This window comes from Chiroxiphia lanceolata, chromosome 3, assembly GCF_009829145.1.
Source record: "Chiroxiphia lanceolata isolate bChiLan1 chromosome 3, bChiLan1.pri, whole genome shotgun sequence".
Lineage (NCBI taxonomy): Eukaryota > Metazoa > Chordata > Aves > Passeriformes > Pipridae > Chiroxiphia > Chiroxiphia lanceolata.
In genome coordinates this window covers 26,122,059-26,149,391 of record NC_045639.1, presented here as the reverse complement: position 1 = coordinate 26,149,391, position 27,333 = coordinate 26,122,059, and the positions used below count along the sequence as shown (strand labels likewise).

Here is a 27,333-nt window from a genome sequence, read left to right as displayed (position 1 = left end):
ACTTCTAACTACAGCAACTTCTGGCACTGCTCTCCTAAATAGGCAAAAGGCACTTAACTGCAAGTCCCTCTTAACTCTCCTTTTTAGCAATTCAGCTCATTCAGATGAACTGTGCTTAGCACAAAAGCCTTTCTTTCCTTGGAACAAAACAAAACTTCCAAAAATTATCAGTCTCTATTTGCTCAGTTTCCAAAATGATCAGGCTCAAAATTTCTGTCACTCTCCATGATGAGACCGTTTTACCACTGAGTCATATTTTACTTCTTTCAGCATGATTTTAAGAATTATTTGTCTCAAAAGGTTTTCCTAGTGGCCATTAAGTAGGTGAAAAGTACATATGAAAAAAAACAATCTTTCACATCTCAGTTGAGTTCATTGTAGTAAAATTAATGATTTCTTCTGGAAACTATATAAATTAAAAATATAGAACAGAAAAGCCCAGGGAGGGAACTCTTCCAGAATTGGTAATCTAGGCCAGCTGCCAGTAAATATAGACTTAAAAAAGTTAAATTCAGCAGTGGGATTTGAGGAGGCAGGGTAGTGAAGGACAACTGAGCAGCATGCAGTGTTGGCTGAATAACTGTGCTTTTCCCAATGTCAGTCATAGGACTCTCCTAAGCCTGGTAAAACACTAGGAATGTTCACTCTTTCTGGCTGTCATCTTTTCCAACTCAGATCTTGTCTTGATAGTTAAATTGCACAAACACAATCAAATATAATTCGGTAGATCGCCACTCTAGCACAAACAGACACTACCCTAACATCCAAAATCTTGAAAGAAGTGAAGATAGTTTAGCAAGAGGGACAAAGCACTTTGGCAAGCAAAGGAAAAAGAAGTCTCACATAATGCTTAAAATGAAAAAGAGAAATGTATCAAGAACTGCTTGTTGATCTGCTTGGTTTTGTATTGATCATTGTATTGCAACTGTGGAAATTCTATAGCTCTGCCTCACTGAATTGGGACTTCTGATTAGAGCCACAACATGAACATCCATCTGAAACAGGGGGCCTGTTTTCATGCCACTGCCTGAGAGGATTGCTTAAGAATTAAAGGTACCACTCACTGCCAACATTTTACAAATCGAAAACTTGACTGAAATGGAATTTATTAATGAAATTAAAGGGTATAGGACACTCAGGAAACAGATGTTGAAGGAGCAAGAGATTCCTGAAATATACGTAAGGCTGCATATTGCAGTTTGAAGACAACAGGTATTTAAAGCCTGAAAATACTCGCCAAGGGAATGAAAATTAAATGTGTAATTTCTAAGAGCAAAAAGAGTTCTCACCATGAAAAATGGAGAAAAAACATCTTGTAGCTCCTAAAAATGGAATGCTAAATAAAAAATTAGATTGGCTAAGAATCTGCACAGGTGGCTGCCCACTATCACAGCTTCCACAACTTCCACAAACTTCCACATCTCAGGTGGGCTGGAGTAGAACTTATGACCTTGTCTCTGTACCACCCAAGGGAAGATATTAATCCTCTGGCCTCACAGCAAGAGCTGTGCTCTTCATGCCATTACCCAGCCAGGCCTCTAGAAGAACAGCTAATTTATTGCTTCCTGAGTTCTTTTTTTTTTTTTTTTTCATCTTCGGCCTCCTTAGAAAGAATGTAGTTTTACGATGTACAAAAACAACAACAAAAAAACCCTCTACTGTGATAAAACAGTATAATAGAAAAACTTAATAATAGACAAGGCATAAAAATGAAACTATAAGAAAAATGTGTAGGTATTAAAAAGACCTAAAACTCTAGCCATAGAAATTTTTATTTTCTTTAACTCTTGTTGCTTTCTCCTGTATCTTCTTAATTGCATCTGAATGCATTTTCCATGACAAGAAGTCTTTTAAGAGGAATGAAATACTGAAAAATAATTTGAATAATTTTGGTTCAATGGTACTTCACTCCCTTTTAGTTTACCCTTCATAATCCTTTGAATGGAAATACTCATTGTGCTTTTTTTACAATTTTCATATTGGCAATCACTGCCTAAGTCAAATGTGTTATAGACTTTGCCTCTGAAAACACTAAACATGAAATTGTCATGCCAGAGATAACAAAACATACTGCATCTGCTTAATTTTCAAATGTCAAATGACATACCATAAATAGGACTGCGAAATCAATAAAAATACAATGGGACCTGGATTTAGCTGTTGGTTTGTAAGACAAAGTCTGAAATGTGTTATGCTTTGGAATATGTAGGAAATAGTATTTGGCCTAAAAGTTGGTTATCATTCCATTTTCATAAACTGCACAGAAAGTATAAATATTATGGCATTTGTCGTCTACACACTTGGTTGCCAGCTGAGCATGTATACAGAGACTATCCAAATGCAAGGTTAAAAGCAAACAAATCAATATACATATGAAAATAACTTAAAGCATAACATAATGACCCTCAGCACTGAAGGAAACAAACTTGGGAGATGTTCATGTGAATGTTGAGTATTACTGGACAGCCCATAATGCAACATTTGGGTTAGTGCCATATTCCGTCCTTACAGGGTCTCATGAAAAAGAAATTCAGTGAAGGCTGCCCAAGTGGGAATTTAAGACAGAGATGTAGTTCTCCTACTAAAAGAATTTTTTAGCAGCAGGAAGAACATTAACTTTACACCTGATGTTGCACACATATTTTAGGTGAAAAATGTACTTACTATGAAAAGAATGAAGGTGACTAACTTTTCCTATGACTTGAAATGCCAGCTGGAATCTTAACTTCCAGTATAACACTGTAATCTTTTATTCAACAAAGTGGTTTTTTTAGTAAACTCTTCATATACGTAAGACTCAAGCTGCATTAAAATAAAGGTTTCTGCTTAAAACTCAGTTCCACAGCCATCCTAAATTTGGCATACTGGGATACTTTCTGCATCATTCCTTAAATTCCTGTAAAGACCTCTCCCACTTACAGCAGCAGCTTCTGCTTAAAACTCCAACAAGGTCTCTTTCTTTGCACGTTAGATTTATAAATATAGACTCTTTACTTGGCAAAATGAAAAAATATTAAAAACTCAAACAAATAAACAACAGCAAATGGATTTAAGTTTTCTGAAAACACTGTGTATTCTGTTGCTTCTCTCTCTTCTTCTCCCCGAGTTCACTAAAAAATTTAAGTTCTGCTAGACTGCAGAAACACATTTACAATGCAAATTTCTCAACCTCTTTAACCACCAAGGTTCAAGGATGACTACTCGCTAAACTTACAAAACAAGGAAAATAGTTTGTTTTCCTAAATTAGAACACATCTACTGGAATAATATACTCAAGACTTTTCATATTGATTGTTCATTTATTTGCAGGGGCAATATTAAATAAGATAACTATGCAAAGGTATTTAATTTCTAGTGTGTCAGAAAAGTACTTAAATTAATCCACAGCCTGAATACATTTACAGAAGCACACAGGTCACAGATAAAAATATTGGAAATGGATAGATTCAAGCAATCCCTTATTTAAATCTGGTTTTAGACTAAGTTATACAACAAATATAAGGGGAAAAACTCAATGGCAGTTTCTGAAAAGCCCTGCACATAGTGTAACAGGATGTAAACTCCTTTTCCTGATGCACTGTCTTGAAGAGATACCTCTCAAACACATGCAGAGAAAGGTTAGAGAATTACTATCAATTCATTTCTCTTATCTTCCTGTAGAGACTACCCATTTTTGTCACAATATCATTCTTACTGTTTTCTACAACAATTACATAGTATAATACCCACAATGTTTTATGTCTGTCACGCCACAGTACTGTGATTTCTGTTGCTATTTTGAAGTGGAACACTGTCTGGTGCTATTGTTCAATGTTTTAGTACACATTTCATAGCACAGAGATGATTGTAAACAAAACCACAAATAAAGGCCTGTGCTAATCAAAGTAAGACTGAGAATTATTTATGTGCTTTGCCAATTTGTCTCATTCTGTAACAGGTAAAAAATAGGTACTAGAAAGTACCTATAAAGGCTGACATCAGCTGTATTATTCTTCGTCATTAGTATCAGGATGATCATCAAGTACTGGCCAATCAGGTCTTCATTATTCACTTTGCTATTTCTCAGATCTATTTGTGAGAAACAATTCCATGCAGTTTAATTTCAAACTACCGTGAGTCTATCTTTCCTTTAACAAATACTGAGAATTGTTTGTATCATTCCAAAGACTACATATGTGGAAAAAAAACCCCACTGGATTATTGGCAAATAAAACCAATGCCCAAATACACACAAACACTTTAGTTCCCTTTTTGAACACGGTTGGTTTTGAATTCTTCAAGACTGCTAAACTTGCAGATTAATATCATCTCATTTTGCTGAGCCCTGACCAGTCTTGAATGCATATCCCAGCTGAACTCCAGCTGATTACTGAAAGATTCATATTAAAAAGTCAAAGTGACAAAGTAAGGAGAAGGATTATTTTTCAGGAAGTCTGCTAATGCCCTGCTCAGGAGAGCAATATATCAAATTATCCCAACTGAATACTTGGTGGACCTTTAGTCTTCACCAGAAAATGTTTCTTCCATTTGTAATTCTTGTAAACACTTCACTTTTTCTAAAATTTCTGAGAAAGATAAGGCAAATTAAAACAAGAGGGCAATAACATGACAAGTGCTTAAGATTTTTTAAACTATTCTGGAGTCATGTTTATCACAGATGTGAGAGCGTAATTTGCCTTGGAGTGCTTTGTTTCAGGCACAGTGCTGAAGATTTGTGATTTTATCCCCCTTATTCTGTTTGTTTGGGGGGTTTTAATGCCAATATTTGAAATTACATGATTATGCATATATTTCTGTTAATTTAAGGGGATATTTCTAGCAGTTAACAGCCTGTAAATGCAAACTGTAAAGGAACAAAGTGAAAAGTCAAATAGAAAGCATTAAAATTTCTAAAATATTTTCTTTAAACTCAGATTGTATTGTGAAGGGCTGTTCATGAATCTTAACTTTTTGGTTGCCAAAACTATAATCAGCAGCAGCCGCCCCATAAAACATGGTAGTTACGGCTGCTGGAAGGTTCCCAGAAAAGTCATGTCCACTGTTTAGCCACTTGACTTCCATCCAGAATCCAAAAATGCAGTGGTCCAAATGGGGTAAAGACACAGAACAGATATGTATGATCTAACAATTCCAACTGTGTAAGCACCCAATAATCTTGTGGAGTGTTACAGCAGACACTGTTGTACTCTTTGATGGGTGTTCTCCTCCAAGACCGATGATAGTAACTCATTAACTTATCTGTGAGCCTTGCAAACTGGAATGAAAGACATAAGTAGCTTTCCTTTTTTATTTTTTTTTATTCTTAAATGAAATTTTAAAGGATGGCTTTTGAACAGCTTATTGTTCTTTCAAAACCGAATATTCTGCAATACCTCTTCAATGAGGGTTTGCCATACAGAAAAATTGCAAGATTAGGTAAACAATTTAGAGTTTCTACCTACACTGCTTTCTAATAGCAATAAAGTATACATTTAAACAGTATTCTTCAAATTAAATGATACAATACTTTTCAACTTCCTGGGTCCCCAGACTCAGGTGATGAGCCACAGTTGGAGGTGTCTTATTATAGGAAAATAAAATCTGGTAAATTACATGATTCAGTCAGGAATACTGGGGGAAATAATACTTCTGGATTTTCTCTGCAATGATTTCTGTGTCTTATCACATCTTAAATACTTAATAAATATGTTAAATACTTATTTCAATGTTGTAAAAGTGATTACTGGATACATATTTTTTTCTGCAGGAGGGTTGCCAGTGCGCTCTTATTTGAAAATGAACATTTTTTTCTGGCAATTCTGATGTGTGAAATTCTTTTACAGCATTAAAACATACCTGTTGTCCATATATTTTGTTTTAAAATGCTATTTTTCCCTTCTGAAAAAACCTCAGTACTTGTAATCTCAAACCATGACATGTGATCAGCCTCCATTATAAAATAATTTATACAGCATTAAAATTCATATGATGAGACCTACCTTTTCCGCTAGCAATTCTCTGATCTTGCTTGCTTGGAGACGAAATTTCATTAACTGTGACTCTAAAGTTAAACATCTTTCCTTCCAGTTTACAGTACCTTCTGGCTCTGAAAGTTCAGCCATATTTATGCTGGAAAAAAAAAGGGGAAAAATCCCCATATCAAACTGAGTATGTATTTAATGTCTGACTTTTTTACTGTACATACTAACCTATTTTATATAAATCTTGAGAATGTCCCCAAATTTTATACAAGTACAGTTTCATAAAACTTAGTAAAAATACACTACTTTACAAAAGCCCTAATCATAACTATCAAATTCTGAAATCTGTGTTGCTAATATTTAGTTTTATCACATTTTAATTTCTCCTAAAATTTTGGGGCTGCAATTAGTTTTCCTTGATAAGCAGTGACACTTCACAGCTCTTAATCTTCAGTTACTGTATATATCCTTTCTTACGCAGGAGAGGCTTGTAGAGAACTGAGCTTTTGCTTAGAAAATGCCTTACATAGGTGTAACTACCTGTATGTTAGTAGAACATTTGGTTTTATGCAAGTTAAATCTGCAAGTTAAATCTGCAAGTTTGGCAGATGACTCTTTTAGAAGTGTTTTAAAATTCTTATGTCTAATCAAATTGCGTTTAAAATTTAATATCCTTAATGAGATGCAAAGGGGAGTTTCTGGTTCCAAATGCAAAGGCAGGTGAGCAAATGGTTCCTAATGGACCTCACACATGAAAAACAATCCCTTTGCATTAGCTGTTGCAGATCTCAGGACATTCTGGTTCAGGCATGTTTTGGTTTCAAATCTGTGCTTTTATTCCCATTTAGCAGCTCATGTCTTCTGGAAATTATACTCAATGCCTTTCTGGACAAGCAGTACTGGAAAAATTATTCAGGATGAGAGCTGGCTCATCATGGTTTGAGTCTGAGAAGCCAAGAAAATCATCTGTGTACAAGCAGAAGGACTGGGCTCTGTTGCGTTCCAAGTGTCTACAAAGTTTAACAAAGAGTAAGTGGAAGGTTGAATGTAACCATTCAGTCTAAGAAGTTCCCTTGCTAAGCAAAGGCCCCTGGCCTTTGCAGGGCTTTGAACACTTAGGTGTGGCTTTGAAAATGAAGCCTGAATAGCTCCTAAGTATCCATTTTATCTCAGAAATAACAAACAGATATAAAAACTCCATTCAGTGGAAGATGGAAGATAACAACAAAGAAAAAACTACAAGTCATAAGGTTATACTGCATGTTTGTCACCTATGCCATGAAAAGTGAGATCCTCAAAAGGAAAGGCAAGTAGCCACCATTTTCAGTGTGATGAAGGAGGCTGACACAGGAAAATCATGCATAATACAGATCTCCATACTGCAAGTCTTGACACCGTTAGCATGGATTAATTAACACCTTGGAGAGCCCCCCTCCCCATGACTACTCCAGAACTTCAGAAGCCTAGGTTTAAGCACTTCCCTTCCTCCCAGTGTTGGAGGAGGTAGACCCAGTTGAAACCCCTCGGCTGGAGCTGGACCTATGCATTTATCTTTTCCACTGCTTCTGACAACAGGAAGAAAAAAGGTAAAGGCAAAGCATCACAAGACAGATCAAAACCATGAGAAGGATTCCAAAAAGTTCTTCACTTTCCTACAGTAATATTTTCTAGTTCTCCTCTAAATTTCCCAAGTCTTGCATTACTCTCAAGTTCATCATAGCTCAACAGGTGAAAAACTGGCTCAAAATTTTCTTCCTTGTCACATACCCAATAATTTCCTTGTTTTTTTAATTCCATATCTTAAGTTAGAAAAAAAAATTAGGAAAGGAAAACTGAATAAAATTTGTCAGTTTTTCACCACAATCACTTGTCTGAAGATAACTGCTCCATTCTTGGCTCTTTCTTCCTCTTGGTCCGGCAGACTATGACTCAAGCTGCTAAGCCAGAGGTTAAAACCATCCCTATTCAGGAATCTCCCACTCAGGAATCCCCATAGAATCGCTAGGATTTAAGCATGTTAATAAGATAGCTTCTTGAGCTGATCCTACAACACCTGAGTTCTAAAAATTAAGTACACAAGCATTTCAGCTGCTATCCTTCGAGGTGACCAAGACACTTATTGTGTCTTTTACCATTCCCCCCCCATCTTTTAAGCTTGGCAGAAAATTCCTTGGACTGTCAGGGAAGCAAGTTGCTCACCATTGTCCCGTCCCTAACCCATGCTCTTCTCCCCTTATGCAGAGTCCCCCCGTTCTAAGGGAAAAGGTGGCACTTCCGAGCAGCAACTTCTCCTACTTTACAGAGGGAAGAAGTAGTTTCAGCTGCAGGTTGATCTGGACAGACAGCCTGGACTCTGCTCTCCTAAGTAATGAGGAGTGGCAGTTTACTATTAGATTGTCTATTCAGCTACATGAGACAAAAAGGGACGCAGCCAACATCTGGTTAACAGTGGGATATTTCAGTGTTTGTGGCAGTGAAAACCCAAACGGATCAAGTAATGAAAGAATTTTTGCTTTCGGTAGGGCACAATATTACAGGGTGGAGTTAAAATGTTTGTCTTTCAACAGACAAAGCATTTGAGGAGATGGATTTCTGGCAGTGAACAGTGTGTCCAGCCAAGTAGTTTCTCAATGTCCAAGCTAATTAATATTCCACTGTATAAACATTACAGATAAAAAGATTGAAAATAACCTTTTTTATGGTGGGTTGTTTGCTAGAGATCGTAATAATTTACTTCGCATTTTCCAACAAGCCAATGGGTTCTGAAAATATTTACAGGCACATAATACACTGTTTACAATTGCAGAGTGAATGATCTTACTTAGAATCAATGACTTCCTGTTTCTTGTCTGATTCCCCAAGGGAGGAAAAAAATGAGTTCATCTCTCTTGGCTTAGTAGAGTACTCTGAATCAGCACTCAAACCTACTCAGAGTCCGCCCCTTCTTCCTGCTCCAGTTCCCACCGCAAAGCCCTCTGTATCCCCTGAGTCTTTAAAAATTAAATCTTTTGAAAAGTAAACTAAAAAAGCGCACATTAAAGCCTTAAGGTCTAATTATGTCATCAAAAATTAATTGAGACAAGTTTGACAAGTCTGGAAAGATTAAATTCGTCATTTTCATTTTTTAAGTTTATAAACCGCTTTCTAGGCTTCAAGAAGTCAGAATGTCACATTCTCCCCAAAGGTATTGATATAATTTCCTTTTCTTTGCCGTCTGCTTGGAAATTATCAAAATATATTTCAGAGGGAAGGAGGCAACAGTGTTCTACCTTTTTGAAGCATGTTAAAAAATTTACATATTCCTTATCATACTGTCAAGTGTTTTCCTCAGTTTTGAACAAAACTGAGTGTTTAGTTAACTAAATGCTTCACATTCTGTCCATATGTTCTGGATGTCCTTTCTGTGCTGGAGAAAGCTTGGTAAGTTCTGCTTCGACAGGTGTGGGTTTGCACAGTATATAGTGCAAATATATACTTCACCATCCCAAAATGTTCACCAGCCCAAATCCATTTGGACTATACCTCTCGAATTTCAGGGCCCTTTCTTCCACCTTTTCATTGACACTTAAAAATTTTTCTGGAGCCATAAAGGTTGGACTGGAGAAGGGAAATGATGAGACACAAAGTGGACCTGTTCAGGAATCAAGGAAGTCATTCTCAGGTTTGTTGCTGGCCAGGGCCCTTACTCACCTCCAAACACTAGTAACTTTATTTTCCATTTGACTCATTTTGCATAATTCTGTGTTCAGACAAACTGTAGCCTAAACTGTTTAAAACTTCCTTCAAAATCTCATTTATGAAATCTCATCCTACTGCTTCCTAGATAATGAGAAGTTTGGTTCCAATATATTGAGAAGTTTGTTGTGAAACAATACAGTCAGCCAGGGCCTCCCACTCCAGTCCGAGGCACAGACCCCCTGCAAACCCCCCTGATTTCAGGGGCCAGGCTGCCTGCTCCCAGCTCATTACCGCCTGCTCAGCTTCCCAGGGAAATGGCACAACAGAGGGTTCATCTTCATCTGCATTTGACCAGTGTCAAATGTGTGCAGCAAACAACATTAAAGCACACAAGATCGTTTTATGTCCTTTGCCCGATGACAGCAATTTTTAAGATCGCAGTGTCAACATCACACTAAGTACCCATGTTTAATTTTTACGTCACATTCCGAAATCTGGCAGTGTAGGTATTTCAAAAGTATCTTCATTTTGGTCGTTTGTTTAGGAGTTGCGTTCTTCCTGCTCTTCTATTTTTGGGACGGCAGCAGGGATGCGGCAGCGGCACTGCCAACTGGACGAGAAGAGCCTGGAACCCAGGGGACCTACCTCGCCCTCAAGCCCGCCAGACCCCGCCGCGGGGACACCGCCCGCGGCACCCCGTGGTCCTGCCGTGACCCGACACACCGCGATGACCTGACACAGCATCCCCCGAAGCCACCCGACGGTGTCACCCGGGGGGCACCGCGTCGCCTGTGCCGCCGCGCCCCCGCCGCCGGGGAGCGACACCCGGCCGGGAAAGAGCCGGGCTCGCGAAGGGAGGGAAGGGGGCAGCGAAAGGGAGGTCAAACCTGGCCGGCCGTGGCTCGCCGCGCCGGGCGCCGTCCGGGCTGTGGGCGCTGCCCGCGCCCCTCGGCGCCCGCCCCGCCATCCCCGCGGCGAGCGGCGCGGCCGCCTGAGCGACGGCCGAGGCGGCCACTGAGGAGCGGGGCCGCCCCCGGCGGGGCGCCCGGGCGGGGCTTGCGAGGCTCGGCCGCCCGGGGAGCCGGCAGGAGGTTCGGAGTTGGGGGCCGTCCCCGGGAAGCGGACCGGGGTGGTCCGGCCGCGTTGTCCTGCCGGCGGGACGCGCTCCCGCCTGCCCCGCGTGCTCCGGCCCCGGCGAGAACGCCCGGACGGAGGGCGGAGGGAGGCTGGCTGGAGCCAGCGCTGCGAGGGGAAGGCTGGCAGAGGGGTCCCAGGAAGGGACGGCCTGCCTGTAGTCCTTCCCCCTACCAGTTTTTTAAGTTCCTTTGTGAATTAGGAATTTTTCCTCTTAATTTCGGAGACGATGTTAGGAAGAAGCATCCGCTTGCCCTGCCGTTCCTCAGCTCCAACGTCGGCGCTTACCGCAATTTAAATTCCACACCTTGTGGAAGGTCATTTGTCAAGTACAAACCGGAGAGTTGGAACCGTGCAGCCCCCGGGGCAGTGCTGGGGATATTATGGGCTGAGTGGGTCTCGCAGAGCTGTTCTGTCCTATAGATAACAACACACTTTGTGTTTTAGTTCCAGCTGGGGTGAAGCAGCAGGTGCGTGTGCTGGTGGGTCGTGCTGTCGTCCCGCTGTTGGTCCCCTACGGTTGAAAAGAGCTGAGAGTATATCTCAGGTAACCAGTCGTCTGTGTGTTTTTTAAAAGACTGCCTAAAGTATTAAAAAGTATTTGGAAAAATTAATTAGTATGTTGCTTGTCCAGCATGTACAGAAATCTTCCTCGTACACACATTGATTTGGATTGAGATTTAGGGATTGTATTTTGTTTGGGTTGTTAGGGAGGCAAAATGTTTTACAGACTCTTCTGGTGCATAAACAAACCACACCTCACCCTTCCTCTGGTGGCTATTTCTAATGTAGGTGTGCAGACTAAACTGCTTTTTCACATTCATCTGTGAGTCATTGGAAGTGCGGTTTTTCAGTTTGAAAAAAAAAAAAGGTCTTAAAAGCTCAAATATTCCCCATCTGGTTATTATACACAGAATTTCATTTTTTCCTATTTAGTTCAGTACAGCCTCCAATTTTCCACACACTTGCAGTGACCTTAAAGTATCCCAACAACTTTCCCGAAACTGCTTCATTTGCTGCTACTTTCCTAAGTGCCTCATGTATTTTTTTAACACTGGTCGCTGAAAAAATATATTAAAAACATGATTGGTGGTATAGCAAGAAGTGCATTGTTTTCTACCCTATACCTTCTGTCTAGACTGTTCAAGCTACATTAAAAACATTTAAATTAAAAGAAAAATTTTTTTAGATTACAAGATCTAGCTAAAAGAATCAAAATCAACATTTAGTTCCCAACAAACACTATACCAAATGCTTTAGCACTGGCCTGTAATGAAAACTTTGACCATATTGTAAACTTCAATAGTGACACGCTCTCTTTGGGTACACCCAAGTGTGCAGAAAGCTTTTAAATCCAGAGTGCACAGAACTAGTGGAGGCTACTGGAATGACGTGCTTGGACCGCAAGAGGGAGAGCAAAGAAACACAATGAATGTTTCTTTCAGGTTTTTTTGTGTATTGACAATTTCTCTGCCCTCGAGTAATGAAAATGCTTTACAGTCATGCAGCTCTCGATACCAGTATGTAAAGAGGCATAAAAAAATATTCTGGAAGAAGGAATAGGGGTATTCAGGATTTTCTCTCAACTGCCCTTAGCTGTGAAGTATGTAGAAGTGGCTAGAATCTGTTGTCAGTTACTGATGGAAATAAAATTACCAGTGGAACAACTGGGATACATAGAACGAAACATAACTTTCTTTTGTAATTAGAAAGCAAGAGGGAAAGCCAGAAGTCTTCCAGGTAAAGACACAGAAAACTATTATACACGTAAGCACAATCTCAGGAAGAGAGTTCTTTCTCCTTACTGTTCTCACTGATGGAAGTTACATGAAAGCAATAATAAACCTGCACAAATTCTTGCAAATATGTGCAAAGAATGCAAAAAACCTGATAGGCAGTACATTGTAGAAGCAAATTGCAGGTATTTGCACTTTGGAATGATCATCTGTTAACTGGCTCATTACAGAAGTAAACCAAAGTCAAAACATTATGAAATATTTCCCTCTCTAATGAGGACTCCTAAGTATTAGCCTCCCTGTGGGCTGAAGATGTGTGTTATGGGCTTCTTTACTGTAATGGACTTAATGCAAGAAAGTAAATTCTAAGTTCTTCATTATCTTACTAAACAATAACCTCATTTGCTTTAAAGTATTATGAAGATTGTATTGTAAAACATCTACTCTAAAGGATGGAAGCTAATCCAAAAAATGCCACTAGCTACATTCCAGAGATGATCAAGTTGTCATCAAACCTGCAACTAGAATGTAAAATTTTGGTTTTATGAGACTTTCCTGCATATGTAGAACATGATGGACATGCTGGATCAGAACCTTAACCTGTCATGACAAAAAGAGTTCTTCTGGTCCTTTCTCACATCAATAAGCATGGCAACCATTTAAGTTTAGGTATTTCAGATTGGTATGTGTGTCTAAAATTGGAAATATACGCCAGGAAACATTTTGTGATTCCAAAATCTTAAATCATACAGCGTCTTCTCTTGAATTCATTTTTGTGTGGATTCTTTGGAAAGATGGTATATATACTTGAGACTTGCAATAGAAAAAATATTTTTTATACTAGTTGCAATTACAAAACTGTGATATAAATAAATAGGTCATTTTCAAGTGATGTTCAAATTAATTTAAAAGTATCTTGATCTTTCTTAACAAAAAACTTTAAAGGGATTATGTAAGTGGAGGAGGAGAAGGGAGAAAGATCATGCCTGTTCAATTATTATCGTTATGCTATGACTTAAAATATTGTTGTTTTAAGGCTACAGTTTGTCTTTCTGTGACAGAAAAAAGGCATTTTATCTAAACAGCCCATAGTATTTGTGCTTTGGTACCTTTGAATGGAAGAATCTGGCGTTACTTTAGTTACTAATAAAGGTTTTTTCTATTTAAGAAAACTACAGTTTATGAGAAGGTCCATGTCTCCCTTTAGCTGCTTTTTAATTGTTTGGCGCCACACAGTGGGAAAATTCTATATTGCTCTAAATAATCAATTTCTGAGAGTTTTCAAACTATGAGATTATCATCTCCCTCTGAAAGAAACATAAAATATTAAATATTCTACGTACTGATATAGGCATATCTCAAGAAGACTAGAATTTACAGCCTGAACATTAAAGTTTCCATGGGTTAGAATATTTCCTTTAATTTTCCTTAATTTTCACTGGTGGATGTTGATTTGTCAAAACCGTAAAGTCTGTGAGCGTAAATCCAGTGCTTAGAAAAAACTTCTGATGAATAGCAGAAATATGCTGGGATATCCCAATAAAAATGGGATGAGCAGGACATCAGAGCAGAAGGTCAGCCAGGCTGGTAACCAGTCACTTGGCTGTTGTCCTCAGGCAGGGCCTGGGGAAGTTAAGTGTCATTACCCCAGAATACGGTCCCAGTCTCCAATGGTTCAGAGACTTTGTGATGCAGAAGTTTTGTGTTTTGAAGCTTTTGCTGTTTTGTTTGTTTGTTTGTTTTTCTCCCATGATTTAGTCCAGCTGCTTTTGAACAAATGTAATTTTCATGATCCAAAATGTCCTAGGATGATGATCTCTGTGGTTTAAATGATTCATTTAGTTTTGGACATGCCACCTGCTTGTTTCATTTGATGCCCCTAAATTTTTGCAGAGACAACGAAAGTGCTCTTAGAAATTTCTGTCATGTTCCATTTTCTGTTTGAGAGCAAAGTTACAAATTCACTTTAATGGTTACACAGAGAGGTGCCCCTCTCTACCTTTGGCCATCCTTCTTACCCTACCCCACACCTCTGGAAGTCCTACTACATTCTTCTGTAGGGATGAACAATGCACACAGTGTTCGAGGTGTAGGTATATTTATGCAATGACATAGTGATGCTTTCTTGGTTGTTTTTTATTCTCTCCCTAAAAATTTCTAGTGCTACGATCCTGTTTTGGTCTCTGGTAAGATCTCTGGCACGCAGCAGAGCAGATCAGAGCCACAGCACCAGTAAGGGTCTGTTGCTTCTTACCAGCAGATCACAAATTATGAAAACAGAGTTACTTTACCTTTTCAAAGCAGTTAAGCCTCAAAACCCCTGCCTGCTGAGCTGCTCAATGGTGGTATGTGAGCTAGTTCTAAGTAAGTTATTTTGAACACTGGAAACTTGGTGCTCTTAGAGAAACAAAGCAATTAAAATGTGTGGGTGTTGCATGCTATAATTTCATTTCTTGAGGTGCCTCTTTGCTTTCATTGAACTATAAAGTACGGATTCTTCAGGTGTTACCTGACAGCTCCCTGGCACTGATGCTTTCCCTAACTGGAAAACCTTGGGGAAAGTAAAGCTCTTTTGGAAAGCAGAAAGTTACTGGAAATAGTGTTACAGAAAATGAGCTAGAACCTTGAAAAGGTTTTCTGAAGTTGGGTAGCCTGTAGAAAGAGGATCATACTGAATATAAAATATGCAGGTATTGCATCGGGCTGAAGGAACTTTGCTTACACTAAATGAGGGTGTATTGTCTGATTTGTCTGGAAGATTAAATCACTTGTGAGCATTCAGTCTCTCTTTGAGCTGAAGAGGATCCAGCATTTAGAGTAGGTCACTGTGACAGGTAGTGCCAAATAACACCATCAATTTCCTAGAAATAGCTGAACCCAAAACAGAGGGAAAATTCAGCCAACTAACAAACAAAAACTCAAGTTATTTTCCTTGTGTTTGTACGTAGTTAAACCTTTTCTCAATTCCTTTGGCCATTACCATGTCAGAAGTCAGAAGGTACTGTGAAGCTTTAGTGTTAAAGGGGGATCCAGAAGTTTGTTGAAAGTCCTGAGCAAACTCTTGTGGCCTCTAGCAGCTTTAGATTGCTAAGAAAATCACTACTGGGTGAAAGTCATGTGGCAATATTTTTCTCCCTTTTCCTTGCCAAAATGTTGTTGCTCTTAAATCTTTGTGGAAGCATGACTGCTATGTTGAGCTGGCATTTTACAACAGCCCCTTTTGCAATAACCATTTTAAAAATGAGTGGAAGATTCCCCTTTTGCTAGATACAAGTCATGGATTCAGGAAAGACCATCCCCATTTGATAGTTCTATCACTTACCAATTATGTACTTGTTACATACATTATATTCACATGTGGCCTGGGAGGATTGTGAAAGGCACAGCACGTGGATGTTGAAAACTAAAAAAAAAAATCTGCTCTGGCAACAAATGAAACCAGAGAATCATAGAATGGTTTGGGTTGGAAGGGACCTCCGAAATCATCTAGTTCCAACCCCTCTGCCATGGGCAGGGACACCTTTAACTAGATTAGGTTGCTTAGAGCTTCATCCAGCCTGGCCTTGAACACTTCCAGGAAAGAGGCAACCACAGCTTCTCTGGGCAACCTGTTTCAGTGTCTCACCATCATTACAGCAAAGAATTTCCTCCTAATATCTAATGTAAACCTACTCTCTTTCAGTTTGAATCCATTCCCCCTTGTCCTGTCACTATGTGCTCTTTAAAAGATCCCTTTCCAGCTTTCTTGTAGGCTCCCTTGAGGTACTGGAAAATGTATAAATGTATAAATGCTTATATATAAAAAATAGCTGGGTTTGGTTAATAATTTTATAATTTTAGAAAATGCAGAAGTGCTGACAAATTATGAACTGCTGTAAAGGATTGAGAGATATGGTTAAGAGGAAACAAACAAATGGAGACTGCTTTTCAAAGTAAATTTATTGGATTTTTGTGAAGTGTTTAGCCAGGCTCTTTTCTACTCCTTGGAAAAAGGATTTTTGCCTATATGAGCTTGATTTGCGTTGGATGCTTTACTGGGGTTTGCTTCCTCTGGCTCTGAAACGTAGTCAGCTCTGGAGTGGCTCTGCTAAGCTGCTGTGTGTAAGGGCATGCAACAAATTAAGCTCTGAAAGACTCAACATCCATTTAAAACTGCTGACTACTCTCAGGAACTGAGGAGGGAGAGTAGCTACTCGGAGAGAAACACAAGCTATCATGAGATACATCAAAGTTATCACCAATTTTCCCCAAAGTTAAGAATACGTTTTAAAATAAAGAAAGCTAATTGTGCTTTACAAAGGCCAGCGACCCTGGGGCGAGTCCAGAGACAGGCAATGAAGCTGGTGAAGGGTCTGGACCGTATGTCCAGTGTGGAGTGGCTGAGGGAGCTGGGTGTGTTTAGCCTGGAGAAAAGGAGGTTCAGTGGTGACCTTATCACTCTCTACAACTACCTGAAAGGAGGTTGGAGTAAGGTGGGGGTCGGCCTGTTCTCCTAGGCAACCAGCTGTATCCGTGAAAGGAGGACAGGACAATAGGACGAGAAGACATAGTCTTAAGCTGTGCCAGAGGACGTTTAGGTTGGACATTAGGAAGAAGTTCTTCACAGGAACGGTGATGAGGCATTAGAATGGGCTTTCCAGGGAAGCAGTGGAGTCACCGTTCCTGGAGATGTTTAAGGAAAGACTGGACGTGGCACTCGGTGCCATCCATGGTCTAGCTGACAAGGTGGTGTTCGGACACAGGTGGACTCGATGATCTCTTCGATCAGTTCGAGCTCTTCCAGTCGAACTGATTCTGTGATTCTGAGTCTCGCGTTGTTGTTTACCTTTTAGTACAGTCAAGTATTTTCAAGGAAAGGCGGCACCCGCGCAGCGGAACGAGGACCGGCTGCTCCGGGCGCTCCCGGCGAGGCGGTGCCGGCGGCGCTGCGGGGCCGGTCCGGTCCGTGCCGTGGGCGGGGAGCGCCGCGGTTGGCGGCGGGCGGCACGTGGTGCGGGCGGGGCGCGGGCACCGGGAAGGGACGCGGCGCGACCGGCGGGCGCCGCTCGGGTAAGGGGTAGGTGGGGGGTTCTCGGTGTTTCCCTTCCCTTCCCTTCCCCGCCGCCGCAGCCACTTCCCGAGGCGGGCGCCGTCGCGCTGCGGGCCCGGTAAGGCGCGGGGCGGGCGCCTGAGGCGGTGGTGGCGCGGCCCGGCCCGGTCCGGCCCGGCCCGGCCGAGCGCTCTGAGCCGCGGTGGGGAGCGGGGTCGCTCGAGGGGGAGAGCGCGGGGCACCTGCGGGCAGCGGGGCCTGGGCAGCCGGGCTCTTGTCTTCCCGTGACCGCCCGAAGGTGCCGAGAGCTGCGGTGTTGGATACTCCAAGTGGGAGTAGATAATAGACCAGGAGATCTTACCGGTGTATAGAAATATGTGAAGAGGGAGGTGCAGACAAGATGCGGCTGGGCTCTGTTCAGTGGTGCCCAGTGCCGAGACAGGAGGCCGTGGGCACAGACCGAAACACAGGAGGATCTCTGAGGCCAACAGGAGTCACCACGTGTGTCATGAGGGTGTCCGAGCACTGGCACAGGTGGTCCAGAGGGGCTGTGGAGTCTCCATCCGTGGAAATATTCAAAAGAGATCTGGACGTGGACCTGGGTAACTGGCTCAGGTGGCCCAGGTTGAGCAGGAGATTGGTCCAGATCCAAAGGTCCCTTCCGAATTCAGCTTTTCTGTTAATAATGAGTTTTTATGTCAGTGAAGGTGTAAGCACATTAAATTTCAACTAATTAAAACAAGAAGAGTAACTTGGTCTTTGCAACATTCATAATAGCAAAGCAGTTTTGTTTGCTACACAGTTCTAACTTGACATCAATACAGTTCAATGAGTTTTGACCAGTAAAACAGAAGTTTTGTTCCATTACTACCATGCTTCTGTATGATGGTCCCAAATAGTGATCCAGGGTCATGCCAGAGACTATGTAACAAGTGCAGTAAAAACTCCAGTGAGACAGTTTGTCATGCATATAGCAATTCCTGTTTGCTATGAGTTCCATTTTGTGTCATGCAGTTTGGGTGAATTTTGGATGAAATGCTTGAAATAGTTGAAGTTGATAAAATTAAAGAGAGCTACTACTTTGAAAAAAAATTGCACAGGTAATGCAATAAACATTATTTCAGGATAGTAGGACAGTGAAAAGGAAGTGTTATCATAGAAAGTGTTTATAATTATGCTTTTAAAACAATGGGACCTGTTGCTTTGATTTTTTTTGTTTGTGTGTTGTTTTTTAAGGAGGTATTTCTCTAATCAGCTAAAATGGTTTTAAAGAAGAAGAAGGAAATTCAGGTGGATGCATTCTTTCTTGATCATCATCAGCTTGAAAAACTTCAAAGTAAGTAGAGTGTATTATTCTGAACTAATGTGTGATTTCTCTTGCCTTTGAGTAGTTACTGAAATTGATCTGTGTTTCTGCTTATTATGTTTTATTTCCAGTGGTTTTGCTTTGTGGGTGTCAGGTGTGGTTCATTTTTATTTTGTAATGACAATGACTTCTTACCTTGACAGAGTTAAAAAAATCCTTTAGAGCACTGTAACTTTGGTTTGAAAACTCTTCATTTTGTTTTGTCTTTGGTATGAAGGTGAAAGAAGGTCCTACTTGTGACCCCATTTGCACACCTGTAATTCGGTGATACACGAAGTACTAGCATTAATTTGTGGGTTAATATGGAATTTCCAGGAATCACAGAATGATTGAGGTTGGAAGGGTTCTGTGGAGGTCATTTTCAGTGTATTTTTCCCAGTCTTTGTGTTTTCTGCAGTTAACTTGATTTAAAGATACTGTTCATATAGTCTTTTATTTTGTGTTTTTTTTTTTTTTTGTTTCTTCATGTTTGTTTGATGATATGAACTTCCAGTGATATTTACTTTAAAAAAACCCAACACCAAGTAATGCAAGATTTGTATACTAAAGTATACTCAAGTTACTATGAGATAGTACTGGTGAGGTCATACCTGCTACACTGCATCCAGTTCTTGGCTCCCCAATACAAGAGCAGTATGGACAAAGAGTCCAGCTAAGGGCTTTGAGGATGCTGAAGGGCCTGGAGCATCCTTCCTATGAGGAAAGGCTGAGAGAGCTGTGATTCTACAGCCTGGTGAAGAGAAGGCTCAGGGACATCTTACCAATGTGTGAAAAATACCTGATTGGAGGACATGAAGGAGGCAGAGCCAGGGGTTTTTCTGTGCTGAACAGTGATGGGACAGGAAGCCATGGGCACAAACTGAAACACAGGAGATTCCCTCTAAACATCAGGAAACACTGTGTTAATGTGAGGGTGACTGAGCACTGGCACAGCTTTCACAGGGAAGTCAGGGAGTCTCCAGCCTTGGAGGTATTCAGAGGCTGTATGGCAATGATCCTGAGAAGCCAGCTCTAATGACCCTATTTGAGTGGTATTGGACCAGATGACCTCCAGAGGTTCCTTTCAATTCAAGCATGCTGTGATTTTGTGAGAGTGGTCTTCGTACTGCAGGTAAGGCCTACTGTTATGTTCCAGTGAAACTGATTTTTTTTTTTTTCATTTGATAAAAAAAAAAAATTGATGTTAGGGTGTTGTAAGGTGACTTAAGGGTTTGTGGCACCGGTAGACTTACTGGAACAGGAAAAAACCCAAGAATTAAGCAGTCATTTTATATTCTTGTAAATTACGTATTGTTTACAGTGTTTATTGTAATTCCTTTCTAAAAAGGGATTTTTCTTCCAAATGTAGAGTTTTCAAAGGCTGAAGAGCAAAACCTGGCTTCTCTGCTTCTGCACTGTGCACAGCTGAGAAATGGCATCCAGCAGATCCAGTGTATTAAACAAGTAAGACTTCACTGTTGTTAGTGTGGTTTTGGTAACTGTGTCGTGCACTGTTAATGGGGAATACAATTCAAAATAAACTTTGTAATGTTTTAGGTATTCTTGGAAGCAGGTAAAAAGCAGTTGTTACTGCTGCACATAGACCAGGTAGAAATGTAGTTCTAGTACTTAAAGTAGTTACTGAAAATGGTGGAAGACAAGTGATACCAAGTTTCCTATTTTGTATATATGTATTTTTGGTATTACAGGTGCTCTTGGAACGTTATCTAACACTTCAAACTCAAAAGAAATAAAGAGAGGACAGTTTTCCACTATATACTTGGAGAGGGAAATCTGCCCCTGTTGATGAGAGTGTATCTAGAGCTTTTTGTTCATCCTGCATTCTTTTGATTGTAGATTATGCCATTGGTGAAGAAGATGGATCAGACCTCTGCGTGTGATCCCATGGTTAAAACCTGTTTGGATATTTTGGGAGAGACATATTTTTCACTGAGTATGAAGAATCCTTTGAAAAAAGTATTAGCAAGGTAAAAAATTGAATAGTAAGCCTTTATTTTGTTTAAATGTTCTCTTTACCTAGAAGTCAGTAATTTGTCATTCACAACAAATGGCTGTGGTTTAATTACTGAAAATTTGTGGTGCTAATACGTGAATATTAGTACTATTTTTTTCTGCCTTAGTTAAAAATTTTAATTATAAGTAACTTATCACTGGATAAATAACTTCAGAGTGAAGTATTATTTTGATCTGTTTCATTATTGGAAAGACAAAATACTGTGTAATTAGCACTTTGAATTTTAAAATCCAGTGTTAGAATAGAAATTCAAAATGCTTCTGTTTAAAAAAAATTCTCAGCTTTGTCAAGAGAAAGGGGTTCAGAGGAATCGTAACTAAACTGATTTCTTGTGCCTATTTTTATTGCAATTAAATTTTTCTGTTGCAAAATTACTGCTGTATTTCTTTAGTGAATTTATTACAGCCTTAATGTTTTTTAAGATCCAGTGCTTAGCTGTCTTCCTTTCTTTGTTGGAAAAGATTCACTGTCCCCACTGAGAGATGCAGGGCTTCCGTCCTGTGTTTGGTGGCAGGTCAGAGCTTTACACCCATTTGACAGGTTTTCTAGCTGCAAAATTAGAACCTGCATGCTTATTTTAAAACAGACTGTTTCTGTTTATTAGAGTTGTAGCTGACATCGACTTCAGTTGAGTGGATGTTCAACATCAGTGTAAGCAAACTGATTGTGCCGTTTCTTGCTGTTGCAGTTCACTGAATGGTCTTCCTGAAGAGTTGATGATGTTAGGTGTGCAAAGCTTTGTGTGCTGCCTTAGGGCAGAACTGAAAACCACAGATGTGTATTTGTACAGAAAAGTTTTGGACAACCTTGCTTCCTGCATGGAGGACTTCAGCTTAGGTACAGTGACATTGAATATATTGTCATCTGGTTTGATTTGCTCAATGCTGGTTGGCACCTTGGTGCCACACCTGATAATAATGTTTGCAGTTATGTTAAATAGATAGTGCTGGCTGGTATTCAGTACTTAAAATATATTTTCTTTCCTCTAGGTAGAGCAAGTATTAAGAACCTGTTTGAAGAAGGTAAACTTATATTTACAGCAAAATAAGCTTCACTGCAGATTTTTGGGGGAGGGGCGGGTATGGGAAGAAGTTACATGAAGTAGGCATGAAGATCTATCAGATCTGATTTCCTCCTGGTTAATTTTCAATAACTAGTACCCTCACATGCTACTTTTTTGTCAAAGACAAGACTTTGATTTGTAGCTTTAATTTCCAGGGGTCAGTCCTGCTTTATTGAGCAACCCTAGACATAAATCTGTAAAGTAATTCTTAAAGGCCTGGGGGAGTTGATGCTCCTTTGTGTGATGCATTCTCTGTGTTGTGCTTCATAATAAAGTTGGATGTGGGAACACTGAACTGTTAACAGTCACCTACAGCAAACCCAGGCCCACTGGGCAAGAATTTTGTTTGGTAGTAATTTGGCAGAAATCTGATCTTCTGGTAATGTGGGATTACTTGACATATTGTGCCCTCAGCATGCAAGTAGTGTTCAGCTTCATGTGGACCTTTTATGGCTGCTGTGTCTTTTTTGGTAATTTCAGCTTTTTGCTGAGGAACCAGAATTCTCAATACCTCATAGGAGCAGACCAAGTGGGTTGGAAACTCTTGTTTTGTATCAGGTTGTTGCAAAACAGCTTGAGGTTTTGCTTCAGCATTGCTTGTTTTGGTCTGCAGTGAAATGTCAGTTTAAGTTGTTGTTGGAGTGGAAGAAACACCACTATATGGGTAACTGTTCATTGTAGCTGGGTATGATGTGTATGTGTGCTTGATTTGCTGGTGTTTTTGTGTTCTATTTCTCTTTTAAGTAAATTCATACCATAATTATTTTCACTAGTTCTTCAGTTTCTCCAGAAGTCGCTACTTGACATACAGGAAGAAAACAGGCAAGTGAATTCAATATAAGCTCTATTTTATCTGGTTTTGTTTCACTCTTGCAAGATAATGTGGTTTGGTTTGAAGTATCCCTTTAATTGATGAAAGATGGGAATGTCACTTTACAGTGATGTGTATTTTAAATAAAGAAGCTGCTGATTTCTTTCTTTTGTGGCAAATATGATATAAAATAACAGAGTAAGGCACTGATACTGTGTTGGAGCTACTACTTCTAAGGGAGATGTTTGAGTTGTGGTTTTGCTATCTGAATTGTAACTAAACAGTGTAATCAATAGGTATAAAATTCAGGTAGAGTAATACTCTTTCACTTTCCATGAGTGTTTAATTCAGTATTTGTGTTCTGTTTAGTCTGTCACAGCAGTCATCATTTAATACCTTGATATTTTCCATCATTGCTTAAAGTGAGGTCTCTTCACTGTGACCTCTCTCCAAAGGTGGAGTGTGCTTAATGAAGTGTTTTGTACAGTGAAAGTTTAGGTATTTTCTATTTTCATGTTAAAAGAAAAGTTGAATCATAGAAATATATGCTTTGCACATAGAGGAACTACTTGAAAAATGAGAAAAGAGCAGCACTGCATTCTGTTGGTCTTTTTGGAAAGTTTCTGGAAAAATTCAGCTCTGCTCAGGCAGAATTGAGTGAGTGAAAGTTTGTCACAGGAACCTGCAGAAGGGGTAGCAGAATTTGTCATTTCTTTTTTTTTTTTTTTGTTAACTTCGTTTTAACAGACTACCCTTGAGTCCACTTCTCTTTTTCCTGTAGTTACGTATCTGGTCAACTCAAGCGATAAATTAGTTTTTACCATTAATTCTTTCTGAAGTTGACAGAATATAGGTTTCTGGGGATGGTGAAGAATGGCTTTATTATCCTTCTTGTATGCATGTTTATCTTTTTTTTTTTTTTTCCACAGAAAGAATCTGGGAAATTGTATTGTTCAGACTCAGTTAATGCATGATTTACTGATAGCCATTAAAGTTTCAATGATGCTTATACAGAAATTACAAGAAAATATCCAGGGAAATCTTTGGAAACACAATGAATCTTTTGTTTGGCAAAGTATGTGTAGTTTACTGAAAAGCTCCACAAACTTCCTAATGGATGGTAAGTTTAGTAACATTCAGACCCAAATATTTTTATTAACTCAGTATTGTTGTCTTTGTAGTAAATACAACCTGTATGTATAAAAACTTAGTTTAGCTTGAATGGAAATTGAATTAGTGAGACTAAGAGGAGTGGGAACAGTGGTTGGTCTTTTGGTTTGTAGATTGTGGTTCTGGAGTCTACAGTTTAACTTGTCCTACTGTAAAAAAAAAATGTAAATGCTATTACTGATAATTCAGAAACTAACAGAAATGCTTTTGGGACTTGCTGAATGTCTGTGCCTACCAGAAATTTATACATCTCTCTGAATTATGCTGTCAGAACAATTTATGGGTGCACTATATATTTTCTTCATATACAGACGTTTTTGTATAGTAGAATTTAACGTGTGTCCATAGGCTCTGCCACAGCCCTCCTTGTCTTACTAGGCAGTTCTGTATTTTCTATCTGTTAAAAGATATTGACAGTTTCCTATTACACTAGAACATAAATTCATTAATACTTGCTAGCCAGGTGGACACTACAGATTTGTCATTATACAACTACAAGTAGTCTAGGAAAATGCGTTACCATTGTTGTAATTTTGATATATGGTTCTAGCACATGTTTGCTGCACTCTAATGTAAAATATCTTTCTCTGCCATTTAGCAACACTGCTGCAAACTGTCCAGACTACGTCAGGACTGGCTGTTATTCTGTTTACTAGAGCTATGTATGAACCAGTTGAGGAATTGCCTTCCTTGGTGAGTGTGTTCCTTCACTAGGACTGTGCAATGTCATAGTGTTGTTAATCTGTGCTGTCAGAGTTGTTCGGAGGGTTTGCTGATACAGAGACTTGCCAACCTCTGCCTCAGTCTTCAGCTGGGGCGTAAATCTGTTACTCTCTCCTTGCCATCTGAAATAATAAGACCAGGGTTTTGAATTGAGAAAACTAGTGTACAAGAAATCCCTTCACACCTTCTAAGTTATGCCTGAAATAGCTTTTCTCCTGTGCTGACATACTGTAATGGGTGTTATTTTGCTGTTACAGGTCAGTGACTTGCTTCTTGGGACAGTGAAACACACAGGCGTGCCGGCGTGGTTTGTGAGTAACTGTGGGGCTCTGTGCACGGCAGAACTCCCTGACTCAGTCCTTCTCTTTCTTTGCCATGGAGCACTGGCTATGCTGGATTGGAAGAATGGCAGCATGGGTGAAAATGGAGAGAAACTATTATTAGATATTGCATCAGTCTTGTTGTCTTTGAGTTCAGAGTAAGTTTGTGTTTTGATTTGTGTTGTTTCATGTTTGGGAGGAGTGGTTTATCTTTCTACTTCTGTTTTAACATAACTCCTACGGTCCTGGTGAAATATCTCTTTGTTTTCTGTGTAATGATATTAGATTTTTCCACAGATCACATCAGCTTTTTAATATATTCAGAATAACACTGTAAATTTGAAAAATATAAGGATATTGCATAGATAATTCTAAATGTCAACTTATTCTTGCATGCTAAAATAAAATTTGTTTTCTAACATGAGTGGGATTAATTTACCACCTCCTTTATGATAAGGTATGTCATAATCAGTTCTTGTGTAGTCAGATAAACTTTAGTTTCAGGACATTATCCTTCTTAAAAGTTAAGAAGAAAACAAAGTGTACCAGTTCGTGAAATACTTGAAGAAAGATGAGTTTTATTTTTTTTTTCTTACTGCAAGCATTGACTGCTTGCATCTAATGGCCTTACCAGTGCTATTGGATTGGAAGTTAAAACATGTATTCAGTTCAACCTTTGTTCCTACATTGGAGGTCAATTTTGTGATTTTTGTTTTTGCACGTAGGGTACTCAGTTTTGATGGTTTTATATGGCAATGAAAAGTTTTCCTTATATTTTCAAGAAGCATACAGTAACATAATGCTGCTCAAATATTACCAGCTACGTAGGAATTTTTATTTTTGCTTTTTAAAATGAAGTGTGGTGTGTCAGGTTTCTTTTAATGTTTATGGGGTTTAGCTGTGGCCACTTAATAGCCTGTCAGGTAACTAAGCATGCACTTTACAACATTCAGTTCATCACTTCTGTGTTCGTTCCTTTTCCTTTTGGAATGGCTAGTGTCTTCTTACCTGTTTTGGTGTAAGGTAAATGAATGTGATGAATAATTATTTTGAAACACAAATTTATTTTTTTTAAAGTGATAAATGAAAATAATAAACTTTATTTTTGTTTGTTCTTTTTAAAAGGTTAAAAGAATCCAGTGTGGCAACATGTTTGTCTAGAGTCCTTGCTATTTGGACTAATTCAGCACTGGCTGCCCTTGCTTCAGGCTCTCCAAATCTGAAAATCAAGCTTAATGGGAACTCTGACATAATTGGGAAGGTGCTGGAATACATTTATACACACTGGGACCACCCTCTGGATGCCATTAGGCACCAAACCAAATTGATATTCAAGAATCTTCTTCAAATACACCAAGGCACCATTACTGGATCCAATGAAGAATCAGACCCCTTCCTTTCAAGGCTGATAAAGCATTTACTAAGCTTGGATTGGCATGTGAAAGGGAAGTACTCTTCTCTTGGCTGTCTTGTGGAGTGTGTGGGCACTGAAAATATACTACAGTTGGACAGAACAATTCCAGTACAAATCCTGGATGTGATGAATGATCAGTCTCTTGCACCTTATGCTAGCGATCTTCTGGAAACCATGTTTACAAATCACAAAGCCCATTTTACTTCGAGTTTTCGAGAAAGCACCTGGATTGATCAGTGGCACAACATCTGGGTTTCTCCTCTTCTGGTAATACTATGTGAAGGGAACCATGACCAAACTACTTACATAATAGATTACTATTTACCAAAATTACTCAAATGTAACCCTGACAGCTTGAGCTACATGATTAGAATTCTTCAGGCCTCTGCAGATGCTAATCTGGGTAAGAAAATAAATTTAGTGTTTGTAATTATAATTGTCTTTTTAAAACAAAAATCTCAGACATGATTTCTGATCTATTATTGTTGTTAGAATTAACTTGGGAGAAAAATTCTAGATGGTTATTATTGCTATTAGTATTTTAAGGTGAAAGTCATAGTAACCACAAGTGTGTCTTCATGATATGAGCAAAATAATTACTATTCCTTCCCACCTAGTTGGGTGCCTTACTGTTTCCTTCAAATGCTAGGTTTTATTATGTATCTGTATTTTCTTCTCCTGTTTTTCTGTTCCACTGTTGTTTCTTACACAGGCGTGTCCAGTAACAGGGTTTTACAGACTGTTATTTCTTGCAAATATGTGGACGTGAGATTTATGTTTCTCTTTTAGTTTTTGATGTGATTTAGTGTAATTCTAAAATAATGGCTTGTGAGACCTTGTAAGGTCTTCTTTTTCATATGTGTTCAAGATGAAGCTTCTCAGGAACCAGGCTATTTAGAACTAGTTTAATCTGTA

The 27,333-nt window shown here is 39.4% G+C and overlaps 2 protein-coding genes across 10 annotated transcripts in view; one reads left to right on the top strand and one right to left on the bottom strand.

The window, feature by feature from the left end:
- Positions 1-10,580, bottom strand: part of PLEKHH2 (pleckstrin homology, MyTH4 and FERM domain containing H2) — a 53,320-nt gene extending 42,740 nt beyond the window's left edge. For 4 of the 5 annotated variants that reach the window (XR_004356211.1, XM_032683558.1, XM_032683559.1 and 1 more), the window contains exons 1-2: positions 10,526-10,574; positions 5,979-6,108 (exon numbers count right to left, since the gene is read on the bottom strand). Coding sequence is in view for 4 of the 5 variants with exons in the window: in XM_032683558.1 (XP_032539449.1) it covers positions 5,979-6,101 (123 nt within the window). In the remaining variant the exon portion in view is untranslated. Of the gene's footprint in view, positions 1-5,978; positions 6,109-10,525 lie in introns of all 5 variants that reach the window. The other variant, XM_032683561.1, reaches the window with a different exon arrangement.
- A 284-nt stretch (positions 10,581-10,864) lies between these two features.
- THADA (THADA armadillo repeat containing) overlaps positions 10,865-27,333 on the top strand; it is a 166,795-nt gene continuing 150,326 nt past the window's right edge. For 3 of the 5 annotated variants that reach the window (XM_032681319.1, XM_032681322.1, XM_032681323.1), the window contains exons 1-11: positions 10,865-11,319; positions 18,774-18,873; positions 20,252-20,346; positions 20,740-20,870; positions 21,606-21,754; positions 21,907-21,939; positions 22,754-22,802; positions 23,721-23,911; positions 24,560-24,654; positions 24,942-25,162; positions 26,130-26,821. In XM_032681319.1, coding sequence (XP_032537210.1) covers positions 18,798-18,873; positions 20,252-20,346; positions 20,740-20,870; positions 21,606-21,754; positions 21,907-21,939; positions 22,754-22,802; positions 23,721-23,911; positions 24,560-24,654; positions 24,942-25,162; positions 26,130-26,821 — 1,732 coding nt within the window. In that variant the 5' untranslated portion in view covers positions 10,865-11,319; positions 18,774-18,797. Of the gene's footprint in view, positions 11,320-17,509; positions 17,558-18,773; positions 18,874-20,251; positions 20,347-20,739; positions 20,871-21,605; positions 21,755-21,906; positions 21,940-22,753; positions 22,803-23,720; positions 23,912-24,559; positions 24,655-24,941; positions 25,163-26,129; positions 26,822-27,333 lie in introns of those variants that run through there. The other 2 variants (XM_032681321.1, XM_032681320.1) reach the window with 2 other exon arrangements.